At 39.6% G+C, this 23,646-nt stretch overlaps 1 protein-coding gene across 1 annotated transcript; it reads right to left on the reverse strand.

Moving 5' to 3' along the window:
* Window positions 1-376: 376 nt before the first annotated feature.
* On the reverse strand, window positions 377-9,966 carry grhl3 (grainyhead-like transcription factor 3). Its single transcript, XM_034858952.1, has 15 exons — window positions 9,780-9,966; window positions 8,042-8,216; window positions 7,868-7,926; window positions 6,868-7,147; window positions 6,520-6,753; window positions 5,825-5,936; window positions 5,548-5,642; window positions 4,820-4,978; window positions 4,639-4,708; window positions 4,403-4,527; window positions 3,591-3,616; window positions 3,389-3,474; window positions 3,184-3,269; window positions 2,925-2,989; window positions 377-1,415 (listed from the first exon to the last, which is right to left on the reverse strand). The coding sequence occupies exons 1-15, from the start codon at window positions 9,794-9,796 to the stop codon at window positions 1,298-1,300; spliced, it is 1,707 nt and encodes a 568-aa protein (XP_034714843.1). The 5' UTR covers window positions 9,797-9,966; the 3' UTR covers window positions 377-1,297.
* Between the last annotated feature and the right edge of the window lie 13,680 nt (window positions 9,967-23,646).

The following is a 23,646-nucleotide window of genomic DNA, read 5'->3' on the forward strand; positions in this document are numbered from 1 at the left end:
ATAGGGTAGTAGTGTTATATGGTGTTAGTAGTGTTTCTGAATATGCCAACACTTGCCAATTTTTAGGAGCACAACAGCAATTTGTTTTTTGTTTGTGTGTTCATATGACCTCCCTTCCTTAGCACACACTCACCCTTATACACAACAAAATGAGACCAAACCAATCTCTTATACAGATGGGATTCATGCGTTTGTTTGATTTGATAGAACTATTAGCTGATTCTATATTTTCAATACGCACTCCACATTAAAAGAGATGCGCACTCACATGCACTCTAATCCTTATCTTTTGTTTGTTCCAGTGATAATTGAGCCTTGTTATGACTGGCTAGCTTTTCAATCAGATCTGTATGCGTAATAATGAGACAGCCACAAAACCTATTATGCATTTTCTTTATTTTCTTACAAAAAGAGGCAAGAATTGATTAATACAACCATAATTACCATGGTATAATAATGAAATGGGGTACATGCTTGTTTTGAAATGACGCATAACGTACTGTAGGGTGGAGTGGAGGGTGGGGGGGATCCTGCAACCTTTTACACACACATACACATGCATACTATAAAAGTCCTCTGGCAGGCCTCAAGGTTGGGGTGGGGGGGGTGGGCAGGAAATGTCCATAACTTCGGACTAAAAGATGACCAATACAAACTATTGTGTGGTTTTATGGGTGGAAATGTCTGACTTTAGGTTCTGAATTAAACCCAGCATCCGGCCATTTTACTCGTGAAAGTAACAGGAACCTAAGGAAGATACTTATGGTATAAAACATCAATAGTTGTGGGTGAAAGGAACACACCATTCACTTTTGTAGAAGGAATGATGGATTCGTTAAAAGCAGCAAGAATAGCAACCTCTGAAAATGCTGAAAATACACTGTACACAAATTATGTACAGCATTCCAAAAAATGCATTGAAATACATAGCAATTTGTGGAAAAATGGATTGCAAAATGCACATGGCTAGTTTATAAAACACTGTTGTATTAAAATATATTTACACTATATATGTACAGGATGTTCATCATAATTGCTCTTACGTTACAATATTAAATTCAAACAACAAAATCATGGGGCGAGTGGTATTTACAACACAGACTTTTCTCTGTGCTTCATTTTCAACTGAAATTGGAAGAAAAAAAACTTGAGGTCTCTTCAGCCCAGTTCTCTTATTAGTTTTGGCAGTCCACAGCTTACATAGTCTTTGACTGAGCAGTGCTATTAGAGATGGTTTCAACTGGTTGCTGTAACGTGTTACATCCTTCAGTGGAGCAGGCTGACTGGACGCTGGCTTTCATACTTCAATGAGGGTGACCTGGAACTGACCGCCGACGACCTCAGACATCTCAATGAGGAAGGCCGACTGGTTGGTGTAGTGTTCGATGATGTTGTCGTCCATGTTGACAAAGATCCTGAAAAAAAGATTAAAACAATTCATTAAAAAAATGTCGGCAATCTTGAGGAAAATCTATCATTGGTGCACAGAAAGTTGGCCAAATCACATATATACATAAAAACATATTCTTTTTTAAATCTAGGACGCGCAAACTGGCTCTAAAATGTGTCATCTAACCTTAAACCTACTTTTATCTCATAAATAACATGTGACATAAAGAGCAAGTTTGACAGCTTTCTTGTGTTGGTTAAACGCATCATGTCATTTGTTGGGAGGAAACACAGTGGAGCTTTGGCTCCTGTACCAGTAGGGGTAGCAAATCGGGTCACTCTCTATCCATTCTCCCCAACACTTACACTACCCTTTAAGTCTGTGAGGCTTTAATGCCTGAACTAAGCATCGGCGCATGCAGTCTGCCTGCAGGGACAGGGTTGATTGAAGACAAGAGCAAAGGAGGAGGGAGGGAATTACGGGCAGAATGTAACCCAACCTGTTAGCTTAGCTCTTCCCCCTGAAGTAATGGCTGCCAACAGCAAGCAGGAAGCAGCAGGAAAATCACCCAAAGGTGTTTCAGTCCCTGTTCTAAGAAAAGCCGTCTGATCTCCACTGTTATTTTGCAGGAGGTGACCCAGACTGTTATCAGTTCGACAGCTACAGACCACGTGAGATACAGTCAATGCATTAGGCCCAATTTCACTTATAAGACGTGACCTAGCAACGATAATGACTTTATAAGTAGATCTTTGTGAATCATCAATCCTCAAGAAAGGGGGTGTATTTTTCATAACAACGGGAGTGCCACCTTTTGTCCTTATTAGGAAATTAAAAACATTGAAGTCCTTTTTTTTTATCAATCCAAATTCCTCAATTCAGGTGGGAAGTGCAGGAGAAGTGCAGCTCTTACAAATTCATCCAACCATCTCAATGTTTAGCTGATAGAAATGTGACATGTGTGAAAAAATATAAAATAAGTTGACAACTTGATGGACAATCTTTAACTCTCTGAGACCTAAGGTCATTTTTACAATTCATTGTCGTCTGGTTTTATTTTCTAAAAAGCTTGTAAAACATCAGCCCTGTTGTCTACAGTTAATCTGTGGGCATCATTTAACAGGACAAAGTGGGCTCCTAGAATGTCTGTGCTGCAGTGAGGTCACTTGAATGTTAAAAAGTGGTTGTAGCTAAAAGCTCAAAGCTTAACTCCACCTAAAAACTTCCCGATGTTACAATGAGGTTATGAAAACATATACAAAAAAACAACACCTGCCCATGACTCATCTGCAGGACTTTTGAAATCTTTTCATCCTGCCCTCGTCATTTGTCTCTCTTTTGGAGAAGCTCCAATTAACACATTCCAGGAGACCGAGCCAACTAACTTACCTACCCAGTCTGTTGACGTGAGCTTCCTTATAGGAAGATGAGATTAAAACCACAAACTAAGCCCTGGATTTATGCATATCAGCCGTGTCAAATCCAATTCTTTAATCCAACCAAGCCATTAAAAAAGAAACAAAAAGATACCCACCCTCTCTTGCATTTTTTGTAGATTTTTCCGATAGTGTCTTTTTGAATGCCATACTTTTCTGACACCTGAGGAAGGAAAGGAAATGAGACAATGGTTAGAAAAAAAGACTTCAGATAGTGTACGGTAAAGTGAGTATGATCTGAGCGTGATGTGTGTTTGTTGGAAGGCAGCAACACAAACAAGGTGGAGGTTCATCGCCACCTTGGAAATCAGGTCAGACCATTTTGGTCTGAGTTTGAAGTTAGAGTTTGTTACTTACAGCTTCCCGTAGGCCTGACAGTGTTGGCGTGTTGAGCATGAGCGCATCAAACACCTCTTCGGCGCATGTCCTCACGTACAGCAGAACTATTGGAAAGCGAGAAAGGGAAGAAAACTTTGAGCATAAAAAGACAAGGAAAGCTCAGTGGCTCATTATTTATGTCACCTTTTTACATCGTTTATGTTAGACTTAGTTTTCTGTGTACCTTTTTGTGGGTCTTCTCTGTGGGCTTTTTTGTTGGTTGGAGAGCTAATCTGGTCTCTCTCTGGATACAATCTCTTCCTAGAATTCCTAGGAAAACAGAACAGACATTAACATTAGACTTAAAAATCTAATGTGTTTATTTGAGAAAGAAAAAAGCTGGTTGTGATGGACAACTGTTGTCGCCTTGTGTTTACTATGCTTACCTTTCGATCTCGTCCATGGGAGTGGCCTAGAGAGACAAAGAGGAGACCACAGATCTGATTAGACTCCACTGATAAAAGCATTGCGTAAAGTCACCTTTTCCATCATTGTCTGTGCGTAATACCTTCAAAAAGGAATGTTATCATTATTTAAGACTGCATTTACCATAACCTCAAACAACATAAGCATGGACACTGATGGAGACAGAGATAGGACCATCCTACTGTGCGCTTTGTCGTACTGGCCAATCAAAGATGCCATAGACATTCATAACAGACTGCGGGGCATTGCATCATTATCTTATTTTGTAATCGCTGGTTTATATTTTTCTTCAGTTTTACTCACTGTTAATAAGCAAAGTTGCATCTAAATTAAATTTCTAGGTTTCCCTCTACACACACACTCTAATATATATTCCTGTAGTGTAGTGTACACAGTCCCACAGTTGGGAAAACTAGTCTGTCTGAACAGCACTCCCGCCTGACAGTTTTTGCAAGTGTGTGTGTGTGTGTGTGTGTGTGTAAACACCCATAGCTTAATCTCAGTGTCAGCAGCTGTAGCGGTTTGTACTTGTGCCTGGTTTCGACTCCAATAAGCTCATCCAATCTCAAGTCTGTGTTTCGCCTCACTTTCAATGACACCGTCCCCTCCCCTTCCCAGCCCACTTTTCCCACCAAATACTTTCCCACAGTTTGTTCCTGTATCTCGCGTGCCTGTGCGACTGCCTGCAGGGATTCAGGGGTCGGGAACATGATTCACTCAAGACAGGAAACAAGGAGAGGAGAGGAGAGGATAAAGTTAAAGAAGGACCTACCATGCGCTGTAAGCTTGAGAGGTGTGTTTCTGGAATGAAGAGAACTGGCTGGGTGATGTGGTCATCCAGGGTATGGAAGAAGGTGCATTCACTGCCCATTGAGCTGCTCACTAAAGATTTGTTGGCTGAAAAACAAAAGCGGGAAGTTAGAATACACTCTCTAAGACAGTGTTTGTATACTGTGTGTATATCGGAGGATAACGTTATCTGTAAGATGAGCTGTCTGCAACACTCACTGTTAGCATTGGTCTTTTCCCTCCTTTTGCTTTTCTTCCTCTCTTCATCACGCATCTTCCTCTCTGCACCCTGAGGACACACAATCACATGATTACAATGATGGCTTTGACTCTACAAATCCCGGAAGGGTTTTTTTGCGTAAGAAAAGGCAATTGAAGTGAAATGACACAAGCGACGTACCTTATCGCAGAAAATCTTGACCTGGCAAGCAGCTCTGTGAAGAAGCTGGTTGGTTCCTGAGCTGAAGTCATAAGTGTCAATCTGGAGGTTGAGAGGCAGGCCTTTCACTCCCTTCTGAGCGGAGAAGTCTGTGCTCAGGGAGTTGATGCCAATGTACACCTGTGGGAATGGGAGTGGGTATTTTAAGTTGGTGTCATGTTTTCTGACCACTTACATCCTGTTCCATGTCAACTCTTAGATGCATATGTCCCGGTACGGTAGAGACAGGATGCATACAAAGGGGGGGAAAGGGGGAGAATCTAGGGCCATTAGCTACTCTGTGTGTCTTTTCCATCGTGAAAAAGAGACCCTTAATAGATTTTACTGTTTTCTACTTTTTTTTAAGACCTCTCTATCCACACATTTTCTGATAATTTCCCTTCTTACTGTGTCTCTCCACCTGCAACAGGTTTGGTGGCCCCACCCAAGCACCTTTGGGCCACATAGAAGCTCAAATAAGCTGTCGTGGCTTTCGCCTGCTGTGGTGACAGGAGCCTCAGGGCCAAACACATTTCTGAAATTCCTCCCCTCCCTCCTCAGCCACTCCTTCTCTTCTCTGCCACCCTTTACTACCTTTCCTCTCTCTCTCTTCTTCTAAATCTTCCACCTGTTCTGTTCCTGCACTCTTCAGAGAACTGGCCTAACGGAGACAGGTTATATAAAAAGCATGTCTGTGTGCGTGTGTTTACCTTCGCCTCTTCATTGGGGTTCCAAACAAAGGAGAGAGCATTGAAGGCAACCTCCTCTATGTTGCTAACGCCGCTGAACACTTCTTTGTAGTCCGCTATAAAAGACAAAAAATATAAAAACACTTAATTCTTTTCTAAACCTTTTCAGGTGTCTAATCAGGTAAAAATGTGTGGTGATTTTTTAATAATGTAACACGAAGTGAGGAAATCTTTCACATGGTGTAGGTATGTTTACAGGTGTACAGTGACTTTGGATTTTACGATGTGATGAACATACCAATGTCAATGACCCTCTGCTTGGCGGTTGGCTGACGTGCGTGCCAGTGATTCCAAAAGCGGAGCTGCATTTCTGGGCTCTTGTCATTCTCAAACACAGCCATCACAACTGTCTGAAGAAAGGTGACAAAAAAACAGATAATTAGGTAAGTTTGTCAAGTTGTGTAATTCTATCAACTGCCTGTATTTACACGTTTCATTCATCACTCCAAATCCCCCTTTTCTCCCCACATTGTCAAGAATTCTTTGCAATGAGCGGGTGTGCGTTTGTGTATATTATATATATATTTATCCTCTAATTCGCTTGACAAAGAAAAGGTTTGTCACCTATGTTTTAAAACCACACAACACCTCCTCCCCCCTTCCACTCCTCTTTTTTTTCCACTCCGCTTGGGAGCTGAGCTTTATTGCACTCTGGCCTCATCACACCACTGTAGGAATAAATTATACAGGGCAGGACTCTGTTGTTTTAATGGTACCACCCCAGTGCACAGGGTGTCAGCGGGGAATTAGTCACAGAGGAGCTGCCTCCAAGGGAGGGACAGATATTTAGGAAGGGTTGGCTTGGTGGCACGCAAAGAATTTATGTAATCATGGGCCCCGGGAGAAAAAGCCTGAAGGGAAGGATGCTACTAAGAACAATAGTCACCATTTTTAATGTTAAAAACCAAACAAAACAATGTAACTATGACTCACCTTGACTTTGGTGGCAGTGAGGCAAGCACTGCTGTCCACTCCCTGGAGAGTGATGGGGTAAAACTGGCCCTTGTTCAGGTAGACCATTGGCAGCTCACTGGACTTGTAAGAAGAAGCCAGAGGAGCTCCAAGGGAAAACTGAAACTCACTCCTGAATCTCTCTGGTGGGGAGCCGGTGTAGGAGCCCGAATACACCGGGCTGGACGGGGTTTCAGTGAAGGGATCAGTGTAAGTCTGAAATTCACAAAATGACATTTGTTAATTAAAGGAACATGGTGGAGGCCTGGAAAGGGACATGCCAAATAGAAGACACAGGGTTCAACTTTTAAAAATTGACACTAAACCTACCCCAGGGTTTTGGTCGGCGAAAGCGCCAGTCTCTGGCCACTTCTGCAGCAGGGAATCAAAGATGATATTGAGTTCCTGCTTGTCGTAAGGGTCCGCCATAACACTGGTCAGCGTTGCATATGTGTCTGAGTGGGGGGCAACAGAAGTGGGCACGGAGGCAATCTGCTTGGATCCCAAGACATCACATTGGGGGTGGCTTAAGGGAACACTATCAGGAAGGATCTTCATGACGTTGGCGGACGCCTCCAACAAAACAAGCTCATTGGTGTTGGTTGGAGTCCTGGCAAGATTTGGAAAAAGAGGAAGTAGACGATTAATTACAAACAGGAAAGAATGACTGTAAAACTCCAACCAGGTACCAAGACAGCAAGGAATCAAACAACTTTAAGGTGACAGACTGTATTATGCATTGCATACCCTTACAGGCAGCCTGTGCAAACGTATGACACATCTTGTGTCCAGATTCACTCAACACACACAGAGCTACTGCAAGGTGAACTCGCAGAAAGACACGGTTTGAGTCTGGGTGGGTACTATTTGTCTGTTAATCCATCTTGCGTTTGAGTTTCTCTGTTCCAAATGTTTGAGGGGACAACACTGCACCCCAACAATGGCTATTTCTCACACTGGGGGGTGGGAACGACTGCCTGTCTGCTTGAAATTCTTTAAGCAAGACAGTGATGATGATAGAGAGAGGATGGATGGATGGAAGGACTGGAGAGGTAGACAATAATCCCCCTGACTATGTTTGACTTGGGGATTACTCACTCACCTGTTCATGGTTTCCTAAAGCCCTGCCTTTCTCTTTCTGTTTCAACACTCTCTCTAATGCGTTTTTATTCAGTTACAACAGAGGATGGAAATTATAGGGTAAGCACGCAGCTCCTCCTTGAAATGAGTGTTCATTTAAAAGGCATGTATCAATCATGGCTTGTATCAATCATGTAACATATGCTAAAGACCGATTTGACAGCAACTGTTTGGTGAACTTGTCTCTTACCTCTCTGTTTTGCAGATGTTGCCAGTGCGGTTGCAGGTAATTTTCGGCTCTTTCTGGCTCTGGGAAAATAAAAATAAATGAAGTATTTAAAAAGAAAAGTGGTCAAAGTGAGAAACCTGGAATTTATCTTGAGGTTAACATTGAGTTAAGTTTGCTTAATTCTACATTATTTACCTTGCACTGTTCATAAAGCATGGTTAAAGCTGCCAGGTCGTCTCCTGGGTGGAGTCTGTTTCTGGAGTGGTTCTGATCGGGGACAGGGCTCTCCAGGTAAGGCCAGGAGTCCATGATGTAGTTAGTGTTACGGTTGTAGTTGAAGTTCTCACTTTGAAAGACCAGTCCCAGAGTCCTGCACAGAGGAGAAAAGAGTTACAAATAACTGATTAGATTGGCCGCTTGATTGACAAATTAAAACAAACTGTGCACAGAAAAAAAAAAAAAAAGACTGTAAAAATGTGGAATTATCTATTGGCCCTAAGGGAAATAAATGCATTCAAGTAATTGAAATGCTTATTTGATACATAGGGTTTGATAGAGCAGGAGGAAGCTTGAGTTTAACAGCAGCAGCCTTGGGGCACTGCACGTACTTGCCCCTGAGCATTAATGGTTTCGATTGCAAAACCACAGAGCGGAGTAACATCCCTCAAAAGCAGGGGTGTCATAAAAGCTTTAACAAGCCAAGGGCCACCCACAAACACCCCTTGCACCACTTCCCCTCAAATACACACAGTGCTGTGTGGTTTCTGGATTTGTGAAAATACAAAAAAATAAATTCTTGAATCCTGTATGAACTCTCTTATTTGCATAGACCTAAAAAATGACAACACAGTTTTCTTACACAACGGGTGAGCTCTGGCTTTCGGATCACAAAAAATAAAAAAAAGGGGTTGAGGGGGGGGATTCAGAGGATTGGATTTGTTTGTAAAGACTCGCAGTAACATTGGATTGTAAATATCCTGCCTACCAGGATAATCCGCCTTTAGTTTGTCTGAAGTAGCTAATGAGCAAATAGCTGCAGTTTACTCTAGATAAACAGCTAATTAAATGTGCTGACGGGAGGGAAAGACCACAGGTGTTCAAAACCACAACGGAACCACAGCTTAAAGAGAAATCCAGTTATTTTTCAAGGATTAACGGAAGAGAGCATTTTAACACTGCACCTGGAAAACTAGGAATATTGTAATTGAGCATGAAAGGCTGTACATTTTGTTTTCACACCTGATTATAATTTTAGTTTGTCTCTGTCCTTGATATGTCAGCAACTGAACATTACAAATACTAAAACTAACCTCATTCACCTGCTCTAAGATGCACCAGTCTCTCCCTCTTGCACCAAGCAGCTCCAGTAAACTCCATTAGTTACTCTTCGTTTTCCTTAAAACCAGCCGAGTATGGATGTTTTTACACAGACGCAGAGGAGGGGTTGGGGGGGCGTGTGTCTAGGGTGTCCCCATTATGTAATTCAATGCATTACACGTTGTCATTGCCCTCTGTCTGTGTCCAACACCTCAAGAGGAGATTCTTATTTCCCAGTCTCCTTTTGTGCTCTGTGGCCCCTTGGTTATTGACAATACAAGCCGAAACAGACCCACTACAACCACAGACACAACTGTTTGTGTGTGTGTGTGTGTGTGTGTGTGTGTGTGTGTGTGTGTGTGTGTGTGTGTGTGTGTGTGTGTGTGTTCAAACTATCCGTATCAATTTCCACTGCAAAACACCAGTTTCTTAAAACAGGGATCTATCACCTGGGGGTCTCATTGAAAATATGAAGGGGGGGGAGACAGACAGAAATCCCGGTTTTACAGCATTACATAATGTCCACATGAAAATGTATTATCTTTGGAAAATGAAAATCCCAATAAAGCCCACATTATAAGCAACAATATGACAACAATGTCCTCACAAAACTTACTCAGTCTCTTTGGTCATGTCTTCAATCCAAGTCAGCTGGAATAGGTTCCTTTAATTTCCACTCTCTGCTGTTTGTGAAGCTCCTCTTTCTCTGTCAGTCAGTCGATCAGTGTAGCAGAGAAGAGCAGTCACACACAGATGAGTCAAGTGTTGTGATTCCCTCTGAACGGGCCAAGATTTATTTCATCCAAGCGGAGAGTTTCCCTCTTCTCTCTGATTGGCTGAGAGGAGTGAAACAGGTGTCTGATAGGACAGGTGTAGGATCATTAACTCTTCCCTGGCTGGTAGAGAAACTGGCCATACATGTGCCTGAGTGTGTGCAGCCAAGAGAGCACTTTGCAAGACAATACAAGGCAGGAGCGTTTTACAGTCTAATTATCATACCCAATAAAAGAGTGAGATTGGGGATCCCAGAGGTGTGAAAACTTTGGTAATGACCTGGAACTCAGCTTTAACATGTTAATACTTTTTTCAGTATCATTTTTCACTCTCCCCCCTTTATTTCCATGTCATACACAGGTTTTGGTTTCTTTCTCTTCTGGGGATCAAAGATTTAAAAATGGATACTTTAGAGAGGTAGGCTTAAGGAAAGGCTGTTAAACAAATGTTTAAATGTTTTTCAACCAAATTAAAGTGGACAAGTTACAAGAAATCAAGATTTTGTGCATTTAGAATTCAAACTGAAAAAAGAATCAACACCTAATGTGTCGAGTTATTTCTTGAATGTAAAATTATGCCAATGCTGTCAATCCTTTAACTGCATTATAAAGTTTTGCTTTTTAATCAATATGTTATCATTTACACAATAACACAGCGAGATACAGTATGCACACACAAGATTTACTTTCTAATTTCTCTAATTACTCTAATTTAATTAATGCTAATAATTAACCAGTCTAATTACAACCACCTTAGCTGTGCTGTACTTGATGTACTGATGCTGAAACCTGTGCTTAAATAAAGAAATAGCAATATCACAATTTACAAACCCTGCATTCACAAAAGTAGAGGTAGGATCAGAGGTTTATTTATTATCATGTATACTATATTATTATTTTTTTTTATTGTTGATGCATTTCTATGCTGGAGCAAATTTTGACTACTTATAATAGTGTTTATATGGTTCTATAAAAATAGTTTTACATAATGATGATGTTTTGGTGTAAAAGCAAGTGGTGGAGTTGAAAGTCCATTATTTAATTTTAATATTCCAAATTTAATTCAGAAAACGAGCCTTGGAAATGAGTGGAGACAGATTTTAAGTCTACATGACTCTAATGTTCACTTTCACAATGACTCCACAGTAAACACATGTGAACGCATGCATGCTGGCACGCACGAATGCACTAACACACACACGTACACACACACACACAGACATCCCAGGAAGGAAAGCCAAAGCTCACAATTCTTGCTATCACAGAATCCAAAAGCAGTGAGGCTTGTAAGGTGTTCATATCAGTCAGGGATATTATCTTCCACCCACACATTGGTGCACACTCACACAAACACACACACACACACACAAATGAACGGATAGACAGCGACATGCATGTCGCTGTCTATCCGTTCATTTGTGTGTGTATTTGTGTTTGTGTATGTGTGTGTGTGAGCACTTCATGCGGCTGCAACCTGAGGGAATCTGGCATGGTAACACACAAGGGTGCGTGCTGTGCAGTCTGCCCACACACTCACACACACCCTTATAAATATAACAAACGCATCAACACAAAACCACAAGGGCAAGTTGCCATTGAATTGGAAGAGTAAGAGAAAGAAGCAAGACTTTCTGTATAGGACACACCTTCATTACTCCATAGTGGATGTCCTTAAAGTACATCTGCACAATTAAAATGAATTAAAGTAATTCAAGCTCCATCATTGTCTACTACCAACTTTTCCAAATGTGGTTGACTTGAATGCATTTGTTTACATACCTAATTTTGTACATACATATGTTTTACCAAATAGTGTAAAAAATGAAGGAGAATAAGTTTTAAATGAGGGAGAAAAGTAGTGAAAGAGGATGGATGCAGTAACATGAACCTGGGCGAACCTCTATTTCACTTTTCACCCGCTCGTTGAGGGTGTGAACGATTTGCCTGTGGTTTCTTTCTCTATCAGACCATCTTTCTCATATGTTCTCTATCTGTCCCTCATTACTGCTGAGAGATTAACACATGTTAAATGTTAAACACTTTTATTCTCACTTCAGTCTCTTTGTTTCTATCTCTGCACAACAACCACAGAAAAAATCCCAGAAGCAACTGCAAAATACTCAACAGTTAACATGGGCAGCAAGTTCTAAAATGTACGTTTAGTCAAACAACAATGCTAAAAACGTGAGAATCAATTTAATCATGAATGAGACATGTTGTGATATAGTTGGAATTTTAAGAAAAAACAATCAATGGAAAATTTCCAAAGAAAAAATTCTAAAATGAACTGTGTAATTTGGTACTATGTATAAGGAAAGCAGAGCCATTATTCAAATCCTAATACTTATCCAACTTCTAATTAATCAATGTAAATTCTAATTATTCAATGTAAACTGTTAGTTGGAAATAGAAAATATTTAGCTAGAGCAATATAAACACTGTATATATACTCCAATGATAACTGTTGAATGATCATGATCAATGAAGGCAGTCCTTTATATTCTATTAATTATTAGTATTATAATAGTTATTCTATAATTACTTCTAAATTACATTGTTATTTCCAGGAACCTTACAAGGAAACCATAAGGAAGTTATGAAAATTAATTTGGTGACTAAGTTTGCTGAACGCAAACCTGCTTATAACATGAGAACATCGATTTCCTGTGCAGGGGAAGTCAAGTCAACCTTCTGTTGGGTCTGTAGGTTTTCCCATGTTGCCACTGCCACTACTACTACTACTACTAATAATAATAATAATAATAACAATAATTAGAAGAAGAAGAACTTTATTTATGCAGCACCTTTAAAAAACAGAGTTTGCAAAGTGCTAATGCACTTCTACATCAAACATCAAATATATCTAAAAATCTTCTGTTGAGTGTTGAACTTTTCATGTTTTAGTTGTGTGAAAGTGTAAATGCTCCCTGGAGATCTCTGGCCCAATCCAAAAGAGAACGAACGATGGGGACACGGAAGATGGACAGGTGTCACAAGATGTTCAAACGACTTCCTTTCAAAGCCTTGAAACTCACCCCTTGGAAACCGAGATCGTTGGTTCTTTGGTCAGTTGTGTGACTTTGTGTGACTTTGCGTGTGTGTGTGTGTGCGTGTGTGTGCTTGTTAGCACACAGCCATGCATGGTCGCATAGTAACAGGGGTCAACGCTGGCTCTACGCACGACTGCTGCTGAGAAGAAGCTCTCTCATCACCTCTCTCCTGCCATTATACTTCTCTTTCTCTTTTTCCTGTCTTCCATTTGACTCTTCCTTTCACCTACTTTTCCTGTTCCTTCTTCCCCTGTCGACAACTAAATGTTATCCCGCTCTTACAGCTTGAGAACATTGTTATCATGACTTAAACCCTAAGCAAATAGTACTGTACATGCCAATTTAAAATCTTGAATAATGAGTAAAGTGAGGTGCAAACTAATGGGAAAAAAACGGATTATTTTCTCTCTTTTAGCAGCTAATTCTTTTCATCAACTCCTACACATATCTCTTCATCTCTGTCTCTACCTCTCCATCTGCTCTTAGGCCTGGAGTGTCATGGAGGAATTTGTGCCGAGGGTTGACAGAGATATGAAGAGCCCAGGGCATATTACTCTCTATCTGCTCCTCACATTGGGAAACCAGTGAGTGGTGCACCTGTTACCATAAAGAGCTGACATGTTACCTGTCAGACTTCCTGTTTCCCAATAACGCTCCTTCTTCCTGAACTACTTTCTTTTTTCACCTTTACTCACTACGGTCCGCGACAACACATCCTCTTACCTAAACAACATTAAAGGGCGATTTCCTGAAAAAATATATAAGACCATTCTATTTACTGCCACATGGTGGCGGTTCCATGTAAAAGTAGTCATCGTGACTGTTCTATTTAATGAACAATATACCTAGCACAGATTTTCACGCCTAGTAAAAGCTGTAAACCGGAACTACAGTTAAGTTTAGGCAACAAAAATACTACGCAGCAAGTAAGACCTCAAGGATTGGCATGAGTTGACTTTTGGAATCACATGGGACACAAACCCCGGCCTCTGACTGAAAATTCTGAGTATGACTGATGCATCACCCCAACCTACCTTCTTTCCAATTTCACGATTATACGATTATACCTATTTACACTTCCTTGTTTGCTCTCGTGATAATTACTACAGTCACATGTGGTCACAGCCTGGCAAGAAACGTAATTATCTGTCGTTGTGAGCTGCTTCTATAATCAACAAATACGTTCCTTTTCTGGGCGAGGACGACCTTTCTGCAGATATTCATTTTAATTAAGATTAGTAAACAAATACGATATAACTGAGGAAGTTAAAAAAATGTCACGTGTCTGTCAAATGTCTTAATTCCATTTCCTCAATTGAGGATCCAAGATGTCCCAGCATCTCTCAGGACAGTCAAACTGTTGCAGTCTTGCAGGTTACACGAGTATACATCTACAGTATATTTGAACATGTTCAGTGTGTTTTTTCTTAGCAAAGCATTTTTAAGGGGGAAGTGGATTGCGTTGTAGCTCTGAATCAAGCACGCACAGATGGAGCGCAGCAGAAAACGATGCTTCTATTTCTGTTCTACAAGAACCACAACAGTGGTCTGGTAGTAATTTCTATTAATTTCAGGTAGATGGCATCTAAAAGATAGCATCTAAATACACTTACTCCAGTACTGTACATAACTACAATTCAAAAGGTACTTTATTTGAGTATACTTATTTTTTGTTACTTCTACTCTACTAAGTTTCAGAGAGACATGTACTATATTTATCTGACAGCAGCAGTTACTTTGCAGATAATTTAACACACAAAACCTCTAAAATACTACATCATCAGTTATATCATTATCTGTAATGAGTACTTTAATTTCTGATTCTTAAAGTACATTTTTCTGATAACACTTTTTGGATTGTGGATGCAGGGTTTTAGCTTGTAACAGAGCATTTTTTCATTGCATATTGCCACTGTATTATGATGATCTAAATCCTTCTTTCATCACTGTCCACTGCTTTAATCCTTTGGTTCTCATTGCTGTGATGTTACTTGGTATCATTTTTATTCCGTCAAGTTTGGATGCAAAGGCCTTATGTCCATGCAGCTGGTGCTTTAAGCATAACAGGCTCTGGTTTGCTAAACCAAAGGATGCTTTGGACAGTTAAATCAGCTCAGTGTTTTGAGCACTGTTTTTTCCGCTGAGCTCTGTGTGCAGCTCGGTCACCGAGTGTTTGCACGATATGTTGACCTATGCCAGGAGCTCTGAGCTCCTCAGAGCTGTGGTACTGTGTGCATGGTGAGACCTCTTTAGCAGAATCCTGCTGTCACTTTGTTTGGCCTGGACTAGAGAGGCTCCAAGAGTCTGGACAGACCCTCTCACCCCCCACCTCATCAGCCCCACTCCTTTTTAATATTCCACCCACCAGCCAGCAGCGGCCACTCCTAGAAACTCCACATTGCCCTGAGTGCGAGATCAGGGCTGGGGGGTGTGAGAATGAGGGAAGATGGTAGAATTGGGAGGTAAGGAGGTGTCAGAAGAAGCATGAATAAGCAGCAGACTGATGGTAATGTTGGAAAGGATGGGACAGGAGATAAAATTAGGACAGGGAGGATCACTGGCAGAGTTTTGGAGCTCTACAGCCACTTCAAAGTTTCAACACTTTGGCATTTGCATGTTGGCTATTAGGACACTTACAACCTGGGTAAGGGGAAGCTGCAGAGGAGCATGGTTGCATTGCTCAATATAAATGAATATCTCTGAGCTCTGTTTGAGGGCAAAGAAGCTAAAATGGGATTTTTCAGGAAAGAAAAAAATGAGCATTGTTCCTGCATTTCCATCAATGTATTCAACAAAAATGTGTGACTTGTGCATGAAAAGTGAAAAAAAATGTTTTCTAAACATAAATGAAGACGACCATTTACTGTATGTTTCCGACATAAAAATAAAGTATTACAAACACTGATGACTCTGTGCAATATATCCTGTATCATGTGCTATTATCATTACATGTGCATCATTTTTGGTTTGGGCAATTTTCAAAGTGCAATTTATTTATTCACGTGTCATTTATTGTATAATACTGTTTGCTATATTTTGTACACTGATCTATCTCTTTAAACGTACCTTATCTTTGCTGTTGCAAACCGCACTGTGGGACAAATAAAGGTTTTCTTATTTTATCTTATCTTATGTTATCATAATGGCATTATGATACATTTTCCATTAACTGATAATCAAGGTATTAAATAATTAATTTAACTTTGAGTTACCCGAACTTAGCGTAATAAAACCCTGACCAAAGTTATTTGCTTGCCTAAAATTAGCTTCTCATGTTGCACGTTCAAATGCATTGTCAGCTGGCACAACCTTTTGAGAACAGAAGATATATCTCTATGTTTATTAAGATATGGCATTTTGTCCACAGAAAATGAATGAAGCTTGAGCTTTGGTCCTTCTGTCTGAAATACCTGTGCAATGACAAGCCTCTGAGAAATTTGAATGCTCACCAAAGACTCTGGGAGAGACTCCGGTGGAATAAAAGTAAAGTTCACAGTTATAGGGTCCTTTGAAGATTTCCTCTTTGAAAAAGGGTACTTTCATTAATACTCTATAACTTCTGCATCAACACCCTCTGTCTATTCCTCTGTTTTTTTCTGCAGTGAGTTTGGTATGTAGGCCCAATCCAAACACAATGTGGAGAACCGTTTGTTTAAGAGAGTGGAAAGTCTGTTGACACGGTCTGTCATTCCTCTTTTATTTCTGTCTCGGACCATGTTATTGTTTTTAGAGGATTGGTATGAACATAACTAAAAGGGCCAGTAAAATAACAACCACTGTGGAATGACACATGGCTGAAAGCAGAAGTCACAGACTTCAATTACGATTACTGTTAGTATGTATTATTAGTATTAGCAAGTATGCAACATAAACTAACAGACACATTAATGAAGTAACAACCATAAGAAGGAAATATCTGCCAAAAAAACTCTGGGTGAGCTGATATTTAAAGAAACATAATCTCTGATGTTGAACCAGTCATTTAAACTGCCAACGTCTGATGTTTGATCCTAGAATAGGTAAATGGAAAGCTGAGAGCTGTGTGAGTGTGTTTGCATTTTTAATAAAGGCAGCAGAAGGTTGACACACAGGTTGACACATACACACACACACACACACACACACACACACACACATCACACACAGACACACATGTTGTGTTTGGGCCACAGATTGTGGTCCCACCCAAACAGAAAGCTTGTGTTGGGCTCATCAGCATATCAGGTTTCATCCTGAACCCCTCAGGCCAGAGGTAGATATAACTTCACTTCTGGATGACATTCTTATCTGCAGTAACACAGAACTACAAAGAAATGTGCATAATTGCACTCTGGCTGGGCTGATGTAACATTCCCAGCTAATAACATGCTTTAAAGAAGACATACATGTGTATAAACATAGTAGTCTTGTAGTTATGTACAAATGTAGGGCAGCTCCACCTGTTTCTAGTCTCTATGCTTAGCTAAGCTAAACAGTTGCTTGCTGTAGCTTAATATTTACCATACAGATATAAGTGTATCCATCTTTTCAACTAACTCTTGGAAAGAAATAAACATATTTCACAAAATATATCAAAACATATTTAATTGTACAACTGACCATTCCCCAATGGGCTAAAACATTTGAAACAACTGTTTATAGTATCGAGAAAGGCTTGCCATAAAACACATCCATCCCACTGTGACCCAAAGGTCTACAAAAAAACATCTACCCTGCTCAAAAATCTTCTTTAGCTGTATCTCTGCCATTTTGACACTGTGAGTGAAAATGGCCTAATTTTAATGCTAAATGAACTTCTGCAGGGGAGCTCACTGCGTCCTCGTAGCCTCGGGCCATCGACACCCTGGAGAAAAGCGGAGCCAGATATTTTGGTAAAAAATGTCCTGCAGGCAGTAATACTACACGCAGGCGCTGTGGGTTCACAGCAGATACAGTACAGCTCACATTCTCCGCAAAGAGACATGTTATTGCTGGTTGGCATCACAACAATCTGTTCGTTATTTTCCACAAAATTCGAAGCTGTTGTACTTAAAAGACAAAATGTTCAAGTGTTTCAATTGTTTGTCAGAGTCAAATGTGGGTGAATGATTCTATTGGGTGTGTACCTGTCAATGTGTGTGTACATGCAATCTGTTACATGTCAGGATGCAGTGTTAGTGTGTATACAGACATTGTGCATGTTCACTTGCATGTCAAAATCAAATGGAAACTGCAGAATATGATGCAGCAGTGAGAATGTGTTTCTGGGAAATGACACTCAGTCAGGCATGTGTGCAGATTTGATCAATTATTAGTCCTAACCGAAGCAGGAAAAACTACACTACATATCCTTTCCTTTCCCTAACGATAAACATCACTCTCGCTCTTCCACCCTCCCATCGCCCTTTTCCTTCCCTCCTCCTCCTTCTTTTCCTCATCCACCCATCATCCTTCTCTGTCCCTCTTCTTGTATGGATGAGTGGTGATATTCCCGTGGGATAGTGGAGGAGGAGAGCTTTCCAGGGCCTGTTGCTTCATCATCCCAAATAAACCAGGGAACATGTTCAGACCACCTCGCCCTGGGTTCAATGATGAAACCCTAAGACAGAAACTCATTTTTTGCAGTCATGCCCTCCTTGTACACACAGTCCCTCTTTTTAATGATGGCTTTTTACACTTTTTCACTGCCCCACTATTAGTACCTTCTTCCATCAGCCATCTTCTTCTTTTTATGTGCCTTTTATTGATTCTGTCCTTCCACTTATTGTGCAATCTGTTAATGCTGTAATTTACAAGACAATCTAAATGTGTGGTTGTTAATATCAACTTTTCATCTGCATTGCTTATAACAGCTTGTCTGCTTATTTCACCCTCTCCAAAAAGAGAACAAGTAGTATAATAAAGAACTCAATTCATTTTTCCATTGACTTTTGCCCAGCAAGTCCCAGAGGGAAGAAAAAAATGCCATGTTCACCTGTGATACTTCCCCATAATCTATTTCTCTATCTCACCCTCCCTTTTCCTTTCTTTGTCTCGCACCCAGTTTCAGTCTACATGTATCGGCTTGTCAGAGTTTTAGAGGAATCACGCTTTCTTTTTTCTCTTCAATCCTCTGGAACAATCACAGCGTGCCCTGCTCAAGGGCCGCAGCAGGGTGCGCCCCATTGCAGAACAGGGAGCAAGGAAGCTTGACGCACAGGTGACCTCTAGGCTCAGTCCACAAGTCTGTTTCCATAGAGATAAATGAATCTGTTTTTACTGCAATAAGCTACAGTCTCTGTTATTTAATCTCATAGGGGCTTATTACAGGAAGTTCATTCTTAAGTCAAAAGTTTACATCTTTGAGTCTAAAATAGACTTTTTTTCGTCTTTTTCTTTTTTTTCTCAATATAAAGCCCTGACTTAAAAAGCATCTGCTGCTAAATATTTAAAGGTCCAATATGTAATATATTTACAGGTAATAAATCCAAAAATGACCCTAGTGCGTCATCAGATATTAAGGAAACATGTTAGTAGTGTAGCAAGCATGGATTCTACACTAGTCCAAAAAGCATTCCGTTATGAGAGAAAAACATGCTCTGTTTTATTGGCATTTATTTAAACCAGTCACAATCATCATGGGCGGCGCTGAGCGATGGCAGATAACCATAGTCTTCATAAGTCGATTTAGAATACCGATTCAAAGAAAGCAGAAGGTAACGGAAATCAGAATGAAAATAGGGACATCTGGCAGAATTTCAACGGAGCAATGCCGGAAGTGGAATGTTGTGGACATAGAAGACTTTGTTATGTAACAGCAGAATTACTTAATAAAGGTGAAGTACTCTCACAAATGTAGATCTCTCAAAACAACTATATAGCATAAATGAATTTATCATTGCTAGTTATTATCCCGACTTCTGACTATGTTAACACAGACTGAAACGTTGTTTTTCAACATTTGAGACAATATTGGAATATGAAATGGCCACATTAACAACATTCTCTGAATACATTAAGTCTAGTCAAAAAGTATAGTACATACAGTATACTGAAAGTATAAGTACAGTATAGTATAGTTGTGTGCACATTGAGTTCCCAAACACTGACTTAATTACCAGACTCAAAAGGCTATTTCTTTTAGTCCAAGGCAATGACTTCATAAGTATCAGTGAAAGTTTTTACTTGAAGTTCAGTAATTAACATGTGAAATGGAATGGGTGTGCAGGGATAAACAGCTTTAATCAAATTCTGTTTTAATTACACTAGGGTATGTCAGTTCTTCTTTTTAAGTCAAATCCGGCAGACAGGCACCTGCTATTGTATTACTTCAGTCTCTTCTGAAAGAGAATTCACCTGCCGTTGCAAAGGAGGGGATGAGAGAAGGGTAGGAAGGAGAAAGGGAAGAACAGAATGAATAGAGGAGGCCAGGTGAGAAAGCCATGCCATCAAGACAAATGCAGTTTGTCACCTCGTAAAAACAAAACACAAATCAAGGCAGATGTGTAAATGGAAGACTGAAGAAGATGTGAGAAGGAGGAGGAAGAGGAGGAAAAAAAGCGGAGTGGGTGGGTTTTTCAACTCCTGCAACTAGTTTAACCTGAATCCAAAGCTAACAAGATGCCGTGATTGCAGGGCGCTGAAAATATGAAGGAAGAACCAAAGACAACGGACAGAAAAAAAAGAAAATTAAACACAGGCTTTTGTTCACTCTGCTCGGCTCTCCTCAGGTTTCAGACAGATGAGAACTCTCTCTCTTGTTGACACACACACACACACACACACACACACACACACACACACACACACACACACACACACACACATACACACACACACACACTCACACACACACACTTACACACACACATGAACAGATAAACCCTCACCCCCAAAAAAGGCAGTTTTTTTTAGATATGAGAATCAAGTTGTGTGCAGTTACCTGTGTCTCATGTCAAACTGCAATGCCAAAAATCAGGAAAAATGTGGGCAGCATCTGTAAGGTCAATCTTCATGAGCAATCCCACACACACACACGCACACACACACACATGCACTCATAAACGCACACACCCACACACTTTAAAAGAAATCCTGCAACCTGCAGAGCCTCACTCCAAGTCAGAGCACATGTCATGTAGTTGTATGGTACTCAATCATTAGTAAGTACACAGAGACAAGTTGCAGATGCATACAGTACGTTACACATGGTGCACCACTGGGCCGTCCTGGTGCAATGGTGGAAGAGGTATTTAGTTCCTTTACTTAAGTAAAAGTAGCAATGGATGTTTTACTCTGTTGCCAGTGAACATTCTGCATTTAAAATCTTACTTAAGGAAAATTAAGGTTTAATTATGCATTACATCATATTATTGTATTATTATAACTGATGAAATAATGCACAAGCAGCATCTGAATGTTGTTTATCTGCTGTAAACTGTCTAATATTGCCAAATATGCCAGGAAAACCTAAAACTATAGCCTAAAACTAAAATTATAATTGCCTTAACTACAGCTTAAACTACTACATCTCATACATACCATACCCTCAGAGAGCGCCATTCAATTAAACTCATTTCTCATAATATTACAAACACGTTTAAAGTTGAGAACTAAAGAAGAAGTAACAGAAATCATCACTTCATCTTTTACACACCCACGCGCACACATACACACACACACACACACACACATACACACACACAGTGAATCACTGCGACACTCTGACATGTGTAACCTATACAGTGCGTCGGGGTCAACAGTTGAGACAAAGTGTTGCATTACTCTTCTCACAACTGCAGGTGAGAAAAGAAAAAAAGCTGCAAACCACGAGCACCCATGTGGGTTGTCACAACATTGTCTATGTGTCAATGTGCCATAGCTTGGTATTCAGGGTTTGGATTAATTCCATGAAAAGGAACACTGTTTAACTACAATAAAAACTGTTACTTCTATAATAATAGTACTGTAATTTTCCATTTGTGATCATTATGTGTTGTGAATACAAAACACAAACGGGGTGAATGTCAGTTTAGATGTTATTCAATGATAGGTGACTGCAGGGCCGTCAGAAAAAAAAAGCACAATTGCATTGCCATGATACACCATGAATCTACTACTGAAGTGCTGAGTCAAGGACGTGTCACGACACAAAAATGTTGTCGAGTCTTACTTTGTAAGAAATTCTTTTGTTGATTCAATCCTGAATTATCTTAAATTTTTTAAACGCAAATTACAAATACGTTATACAACTTATGATTTTGTTTTTATTGCTTGTGTAATTGATGATGGGACTATTACTGTAAGCAAAAAGTATACCGTGTCATAAATAGACAGAAATAACAAATACTACTATGGAGAAAAAGAATTACAATTATACTAACATGATATTATGTAATATAACAAATTATGAAAAGTATGGACTCAGAGAAGATGTCAAGGAAATACAAAGTGCTGTGTGTGTCAATGATGTAATTTATCATTCATAAAACAATTCCATTTTATTTCTTCCCATTTTGAAATAGGGCTTTTTATAGTGTCATTACATGAAGGGCTGAATAACGTGACCACAATCTAAGATTAATTCACAATTAATGTAATGATATAAAAAAGTGTTTTTATTAATATTTTTTCTTTTATTTTGCTAATAGTTCAAAGATTAAATTCTAATCTAACAAAAGACTATATTTATATAACTATATATAAATCTATAACTCCTACAATCTGCAATCATGTTAAACACATGTCTAACATCTTTGTAATATATTTCATATGTGTTGTTCTCATATCTGAGACAATAGAAGTGAAAAAAATAGGCTTTGTCGAATTATAACAAAGGAGTGTTTTTGTAAGGGGTCCTTGGGTGAACAAATATTGAGAACCTCTGATCTAAAGACCATAAATGATCTATACTTTATCATAATTATTTATGAATTGCACTCCATCTGACATGCTCTTTAATGGAGTCAAGGCAGACCAGCTTTTGTGACCTTTCTTTTGTTTGCATGCAAAAGAAATCCCCAATTACAGACATCAGCACACTAAATTCTCCTCTCACACATAATAGCAAGGCATGACTCAGAACAACAAACGGCAAAGCTAGGCATGGATAGGGTCATCAGGAAGTAAGATGGACACAGTTTGGATTTTTATCTCAACAGTCAGATGTTCTGGTACATGCTTTTTTCATGAGTGTGAAGGGATTCTGTACAATAGGTCTGTACAATTGAAACAGTTTGGTGTGATTCAGTTAGCTAAAAAGGACATTGTAGTTTAACAGTACTGGGAATAGATACTTCTTTAACAATGTATGAAAAGATGTAAAGAGGATAATAGTTTAGTAATGTGAAAATCTATTAACATGTAAATAAAATCTGACATTGGGAAATGTGTTTCAGGAATTACTGTGTCACCAAAATGAAAAGTTTGGAATAGAAAGTGTTAGTGTTATTATTATTACTTTTCACCATTATTACTTTTCACCATTGCAACACCTTAATTATGTTATTTATATAAATACTGTATCATAATATACTATGTGAATATCCACACTCCTTATATTTCTTTATTTCTTTATTTATATTTCTTATATATCTAATATCTGAGCAATTGTAACACAGAGTTTCCCTTCGGGGATCAATAAAGTATTTCTGATTCTTTCTGATTCTGATTCTGATAGTCCGTTAATGTAACCTTACTCCAA

Source organism: Etheostoma cragini, chromosome 20, assembly GCF_013103735.1.
Source record: "Etheostoma cragini isolate CJK2018 chromosome 20, CSU_Ecrag_1.0, whole genome shotgun sequence".
In the NCBI taxonomy this organism is placed as follows: Eukaryota; Metazoa; Chordata; class Actinopteri; order Perciformes; family Percidae; genus Etheostoma; species Etheostoma cragini.